The 7,834-nt window shown below is 42.7% G+C and overlaps 1 protein-coding gene across 1 annotated transcript in view; it reads left to right on the forward strand.

Annotated features, from left to right (window-relative positions):
* The first annotated feature begins 492 nt into the window (after positions 1 to 492).
* The window catches only part of LOC134466137 (hydroxysteroid 11-beta-dehydrogenase 1-like protein), a 15,850-nt gene continuing 8,508 nt past the window's right edge, over positions 493 to 7,834 (forward strand). The window contains exons 1-3 of the mRNA XM_063220031.1: positions 493 to 709; positions 6,755 to 6,885; positions 7,355 to 7,466. Of these exons, the coding sequence (XP_063076101.1) occupies positions 634 to 709; positions 6,755 to 6,885; positions 7,355 to 7,466 (319 nt within the window). The 5' untranslated portion in view covers positions 493 to 633. The remainder of the gene's footprint in view (positions 710 to 6,754; positions 6,886 to 7,354; positions 7,467 to 7,834) is intronic.

The raw sequence follows: 7,834 nt of genomic DNA on the forward strand, positions 1-7,834 counted from the left end.
GCTTCTCAGACAAAATGGCGGACCCGAACAACGAGCAAAAAGAAGAAGAAGCGAAATAATAATAATAATCCGAGGGAGAACAATAGGGCCTCGCGCCCTACGGTGCTCGGGCCCTAATAATATTCTACAGTTACTAATACTCCTACTACTGCTACTATTGCTGCTAATACTACTACTACTAAAAAAACAAAAAATCAAAAAAACAAACAAATGCAGTTATTGTTAGAGAAATATTACACATTCTTGCCATTCTTGTTCTCTCCGGCTGTCCCATGCGCAGGCTTTCGACAGGTCGAGTGAGATTGCACCTCCCCACCCTCCACCTCCCCTCTCCACCACCTCCCCACCACCTCCCCCCCTCTGCCTCCCCTCCACCACCTTCCTTCTGCCCTGCAGCAAGTTCAGTCAACTCAGAGTGAAATTGCACCTCCCCACCCCCTCCCACCCACACACACACACACACACACACACCTCTCCACCCTCACCGTAAGCCCTGCAGCTGGTTCAGTCAGCGCAGCTGAGTGAGACAGACAGACATACATAAGCAGTCAAGTGCGTGTGTCAGTCTGAGGGAGAGATTGTGGTATGCCATTTGCAGTCTGAGGAGAGAGCTACCGTGTGTCATTTGCAGTCATGAACTTGAAGATTAAGCTTGGTCTGCTTGCTGCGCTGGTGACGGCGTACACTTGGAGGGACACCTTCGACCCGGGTGAGTTTATTCGAGCTTTCTAGTTCGAACAAAGAAGTAACGCGTCCAGCGTGCTGTTCCTTTCTGCTGACTAAATCCAGACACTGCACTGTAAAATATGGCAGCTAGTTAAACTTAATAAAAAAGTAAGTTGCCTGCCCTGCTGCCTTAAAGGGACACTGTGCAGGAAATGGCCAAAAAGGGTACTGCAACTATGCTGCTTATTGAAATTGGGCTGCCTTTTGCCAAATTTGATCTTTACATGAAAGTTTACTAAGTATTAAACAAATATTTTCTAGTATGATCCAAGTAAAGTCTAAAAATGGCTATTTTTGGACATTCAAAATGGCGGACCATGGAGAAGATCCCCCTTTTCATGTATGAAAAGTGCAATTTTTCCAGTCATAATAAATACTTAGAATGTGATGCTGGTGGTAAGAATTCATGAAAAAGGTAACATTAGTGAATGGGCAACATGAATTCTGGAAATAAACAACTAAAAATCTCACACAGTGTCCCTTTAAGTTTATGAGTTAACTCAACTTGAGAAAGCCTCGAATTCAGTTACAGTATGTCTTGAGTTGAGTTAACTTACAATCTAATGGGAGCAGGATGAACTTACTTACTTTTTTTTTTTTTACGTTTAACTGTCTTGTAATGTTTTACAGTGCAGCTGCTGGGTTTAGTCAGCATGTGCAGAGGCTTGTAAAGCTGGCTGTGGATTAAAACACTAAGCAGAAAGGATCAGCACGTTGGACGTGTTTCTTTGCTACTTATTTGTCAACATACAAACTACAGAGCTGCTGTAGGAATGCATGTGAAAAATTTGCTATAAAAATGCATTTTGAAGTTCAAAAGGCATGGCTTGTTGTTTGACAAATTGATTAAACATGCACGAGCTAAATGGTGTCTGGAGGACAAACAGACAGCTGTGGTGAGAGTGCATTAGATAGCCTGTTGTCTTGACACAGAAATATCTTAACTCAATTGTCATTCAGGAGTTAGGCAATTGAAATATCTTTGCTCAATTGTCATTCAGGAGTTAGGCAATTGGCTCTCAAAGTACGATGGGCTTTGCAGGACTTCAGCAATGCCACATGCTGTAAAAAATGATGTCAGTGATGAGTCATGATAACTTATATATTTAATTTATTCTGCCATACACAATGGCAACAGCATGGTTTAACTTGAAATCACAAGTGTACCAACTGCCTCAGAATTCCAAGTTAACTTAAATCTTTATTGTAAGTTGTGTGGGGTTGTATGTGTTGTTTGAACACAAAGCTGCAATTCAAAGCTTCACACAACTTAAAATAAGGATATAAATTAATTTGCAATTCTGAGGCAGCAGGTATTTTCTCATTTACAAATGCTACAGTGTCAATGCCAGAAATGGCACAGTGTCTGTTTGTTCCACTGGGTCATGACCATGGTGTTGCATAACTGCCAATGTTCGGCTACGTCAAACTAGCTCAAAGGCAAACCTCACAGATCTAGCGACGCTATCCAATACCACATTTGATTCATGCTACATATGCATTCAAGAGAGTTGTTTAAGGTTATTATGTGGAAGCAACGTAGTGGAAAGTAAATGTTAATGTAATGTAATGTAATGTGCAAGTATCAAATAAACATGCACTGTTGTAATCAAGGTAATCAATATAGTTAATATACAGTCCCAAGAAAAAGTTTGTACACCCTTTGAAATTTCTTACCTTTCTGTTAAAATTGGTCATAAAACATGGTCTGATCTTCCCGGAAATCACATGAAGGAACAACCAGAGTCTGCTTTAACTAATTCAACCCCAACATTTACAAGTTTTCATATTTTCATTGGTCATAAGATGTAAACATTCACAGGACAGCAAGGCATAAGTAAGTACACCCTAGCATTCAATAGGTTTTAACCCTAAGTTAGTCACAATAACCTCAACCAGATGTTTCCTGTAGTTGCAGATCAGATTAACAAAACAATCTGGATGTATCTGGTCTCCCTCTTCTTTAGAAAACTGCCTCTCGTCAGCAAGGTTTGTGGGATGTCTGGAGTGCATAGCTTTCTTGACTTCATGCCATATAATCTCAATTGTTTTTTGTCAGGGCTTTGACTGGGCTATTCCAGAATGTGTATTTCATTATTATGAAGCCATTCTAAAGTCGATTTGCTTCTAAAGTATGGGTTGTTGTTCATTTTCAGGACCCATACTCTTGTGTGCTTCAACTGTTTGACAGACTATCTCACTTTTTTCTGTAGAATATCTCGATAAACTTCTGAGTTCATTGTTCCACTGATAATAGCAAACTGAAAAGGGCCAGAGGTAGGAAGGTAGCCGCATATAATGATGCTCCCACCACCATACTCAAAGGTGGAGATGATGTTTTGATGAATGTGTGGTTCTCCAGTTCTCCTCCAAACATGACATTGTGTGTTCCCCTGAACAATTCAACTTTGGTTTCAACGTTGGTCTACAGAATATTTTGCAGTAATTCTATGAAGCATATAAATGCTTTTTCGCAAACCTCAAAGGTGCAGCAATATTTTTTTGGTCAGAAACCCAATTAATTTTAGATTGGCAGAATTAATCCCATTTTTAGCTATTCTTGGTTACATCTCCTCTTCTGAGTATGGTGGCGGGAGCATCATTATATGCGGCTTCCTTGCTGCCTCAGGCCCTTGACAGTTAGCTATTATCAGTGGAACAATGAACTCAAATTTATTGTGATATTTTACAGAAAAAACGTGAGGAAGTCTGTCACACAGTTGAAGCACACAAGAGTATGGGTCCTGAAATGTGACAACAACCCATACTTTAGAAGCAAATCGACTTTAGAATGGCTTCATAATAATGAAATACACATTCTGAAATAGCCCAGTCAAAGCCCTGACAAAAACAATTGAGATTATATGGCATGAAGTCAAGAAAGCTATGCACTCCAGACATCCCACAAACCTTGCTGACGAGAGGCAGTTCTCTAAAGAAGAGGGAGACAAGATACAAACAGATTGTTTTGTTAATCTGATCTGCAACTACAGGACAATTCTGGTTGATGATATTGCAACTAACTGAGGGTTAAAACCTACTTAATGCAAGGGTGTACTTACTTATGCCCTGCTCTCCTGTGAATGTTATGGCCTTATGACCAATAAAAATATGATAACATGTAAATGTTTGGGTGGAATTAATTAAAGCAGACTCTGGTTGTTCCTTCTTGAGATTTCCGGGAAGATCAGACCATGTTTTATGATCAATTTTGACAGAAATGTAAGAAATTTCAAAGGATGTACAAACTTTTTCCTGGGACTGTATAACACAGAAAGAACACAGCGGTTGAAGCGAAAGGAAACAAAATGTGAAGACAATGTTGTAAAAAGTAACGTCTATGAACATGCATACATGCGTGGAATACTATAAGTGAGTTGTTTGGTGGTGGTGGTGGTGGGGGGGGGTTGTAGTGGTGCATGCAATGCCCTCACATGTACATACATGTGCTATTGTGTGTAGTTGTATAATTAAGCAATATGACACGAGTGGGAGTGAGGTTGTTCTGGGACACCCTCACGGGTGTGATTCGCCGCAGGCACGAAGCCGCAACCTCACGACCACAAGTGTTATATTGCTTTTACACAATAGTTCCTTTGCTAACACAATTAGTTCATTGAAAGGAATGTTAAATTATTTTAATTGCTTTATTTGATTGTTTATTTGCTTGTTCCTCCGCTCCGGAAAAATAGTTCCAGTTATTGTCTTTGATTGCTGCGCAACGCGCACCACGTTGGTTACGGTTACTTTGTATCTTTGGTCGCGGAGTGATTATTAGATGTGGAGAGTCATTCATAGAGTGTTGGAGGATACCCTCACTCCTAGTGACGTGTAGAACGCCTCTTGTCCAATCACAATTTGTGAAATAATTCGACCGGATCTAACTATTGTATAAACAGGGCCTGATAAACGCACAGGCTAAGTGGCTGGAGCCTAGGGACCCCCCCATCTGCCAGCCATTTTTTCATTCATTCCCAGCTCGGAATTATTGTCATTACTACTATATATATACTATTATTATTATTACTGTCTATGTAAATTTGCCGTCTGGGGGGCTCACATAAACCTGTAGCCTAGGGGCCCCAGGCCATTATAATCCTGCCTGTATAAGGTAAAAGTAGAAGTAATCTTACAGGTGTAATTACTTGTACAACACTACATAGTAGATTAGGTTAATATTAAGTTGAAATGTAATATCATACCACTACAGTGTTGTAATAGAGCGAACCTGATGACGCATTGGGCGAAACGCGTTGTTCGCTCAGAGAAATAAAGTTAAGAAAAGTAAGCAGTGTGCGGTGTCTCTTGAATGTTGTTCATTGATTCACCTTCTCCTGCCTCACACCTGCACCTGCATCGCTTAGGGCTTGTGCACAAGGACTATCTTGCACTTTGAGTGTTGTAATTACATTCATAAGAGTAGGCTACTTCTATACAGCTATACAACTTACACAACCTCTGATTGTGTGCTCTGGTATGTGGCTGTGTTTATTATTGCGGTGGGATTGTTCTGTTGTGTGGCTGTTATTGCAGACCTGTTAACCCATTTAAGCCCAAGTCCTTTTTGGGAAAAGGTGCTCTCTCCCTATTAAAACCTAAATATCTCAGCCTCCGGAACACATAAAAACATTAAAGACGTTGCATTTATTTTATTTTTTCAGCATATTTTTTTAGGGGCTTTTAGGCCTTTATTTGACAGGGCAGTCGAAGATGGTGATAGGAAGTGAATGGGACAAAGAGACAGGGGAGGATCTGGAAATGACCCCGGCCGGACCCGAACCAAGCCCAAATGTGGGGGGCCCAGCGCACTGCGCCACAGCCCCCCCCCCCCCCAAAAAAAAAGAAGTTGCATTTGAAAGCTAGAACCTTCATTTTGCACTAGAATGTGTTCATTCGGCTCTAACATACCCACATTTTTAATAAAACCTTAAATCAGCGTATATGTTGCTCCAGGACACAATGGGTTAAGTTGTGTGGGTGTGTTTTATTGCGAGCCTGTTATGTTGTGTGGCTATGTTTTATGGCGGTGGGAGTGCTATGTTGTGTAGGTATTTATTGCCTATAATGAGGTCTGGAGATAACTGCTGGAATGCTACCAACACTTACTCAATGCTGAAGCGTTATCTGTTGCTAATTGCTTTATCAGACGAGCCATAAACCTTCTGACCTTGGCTGGCAAACCCATGCGTATAGGTGAATTCCAATACCCAGACTCCCATCCTCCACTTGTGCTTGTGGCCTCACCCCACCTACCTCAGTGGACAAAACAATAAAGTTTCCCTGCTGTCAGCCTAGCCACAACAAGTTTTGGGGGACTGCTTTTCATTCACCAGTTTGCAAATGAGAAAATTACTTTACAATTAAGCTTTTACGAGATATTGAAATACAACACTGTTGTCAGTGATGTCATCACAAGGTACAACTTCCTGGTACGAGGCTACAAGCACAAGTGCAGGACGCAAAATCCCGCCCAATTTGAACTGAATAATGTGGATTTCTATGACCATAAATCTGCAGAAAAACCCGCCCAAATGCCCTTTTTACTCATCTTTACCCACAGACAGCCATCCTAAGCAGCCCAATTGGGCAGGAAGCTGCCCAATCTGACAACACTGGCCGCAGAGCCTCTGTTATAACGTTATTGTCAATAAAATTGTAGTGACACACGTGTGTGTGTGTGTGTTTACATTTGCGTGTACATTTGTGCATACGCGTGTGTTTACATGTGCACATGTACTTTGTACAGTATGTGTGCATTGTGTGTGTGTGTGTGTGTGTGTGTGTGTGTGTGTGTGTGTGTGTGTGTGTGTGTGTGTGTGTGTGTGTGTGTGTGTGTGTGTGTGTGTGGACAGGAAGCGAATTGGGAGAGAGACGGTGATGGGTCAGCAAAGGACCTGGGCCGGGGAATCTGGATCAGCCGCATGGCAGGGGAGTGCCCTACCGGTTGGCCACGGCAAGGCCGACACTAAACTATTATTATAATTATACTTATATGTTTCTATTGTGTGTGTGTGTGTGTGTGTTGTAGAGAGCGTGAGGGGGAAGCGGGTGCTGGTGACGGGGGCGAGTATGGGCATCGGGGAGCAGATGGCTTACCGCTACGCTGAGCTCGGGGCCCAGATCGTCATCACCGCACGCAGCCAAAACTCACTCAAGAAGGTCAGTGCTTACCTGTGCTATGATGTGCAGCTGTCCTGCTTACCTGTGCTGTGTTTACCTGTGCACCTGTGTCTGCACACCTACAGTATGTCTGTGCAACTGTCCTGCTTACCTCCTGTGCTATGCTGTGCCTCTGTGTCTGTGCTTACCTGTGCTGTGCTGTGCACTTGTGTCTGTTTTCCTGCTTACATGTGCTATGCTGTGTCTGTGCACTGGCTGTCCAGCTTACCTGTGCTGTGCCTGCACACCTATGTCTGTGCAACTGTGCTTACCTCCTGTGCTTACCTGTGCTCCTGCGCTATGCTGTGCCTCTGTGTCTGTGCTTACCTGCGCTATGCTGTACTCCTGCTCTGCTTTTCTGGTAGCAGCATTTAAACGAACTACACAGCATTCGCAATTAAAAGGTGCCACACAAAATCGAAAACTTCTACACATATAAAAGTGCCTTGCCATGCCTTGTCCTTCGCAGGTGGTGGAGCGGTGCTTGGAGCTGGGGGCACAGAAGGCCCTGTATGTGATGGGGGACATGTCGATACCCACCGACCCGGAGAGGGTGCTCCGAGAGGCAACAGAACTACTGGGTGAGAAGAACACATGGAGCTGCCAGACACAGCCCTAGTGTTGCCCTTATAGGCGGAGGCAGAGATTCTTTAAGTATAGAGATATGCCAACATAATAGGTTTCTATGGGCACCTAACGCGACCAGGTTCCGGTCTGCCTAAAGGGCCGTGTCATAATGCTCCTAGCATTGAATAGAACAGTCCTCAGGTCTGCCTATGGGGGGCCATAATAGAACCAGGAAACAATGGGCCAATGGAACTCTCTCACTCTCTGGTGGAGGTGCAGGCTAACATTTCCAGAAATCTTCTCAACTTTCTTGTTAGTAGTGCACATTTAAACTATTATCCATTGTATTTGGTTTGGTACCACAAAACACAATATTATATGA

The sequence above is a fragment of the Engraulis encrasicolus genome, chromosome 16 (assembly GCF_034702125.1).
Source record: "Engraulis encrasicolus isolate BLACKSEA-1 chromosome 16, IST_EnEncr_1.0, whole genome shotgun sequence".
In the NCBI taxonomy this organism is placed as follows: Eukaryota; Metazoa; Chordata; class Actinopteri; order Clupeiformes; family Engraulidae; genus Engraulis; species Engraulis encrasicolus.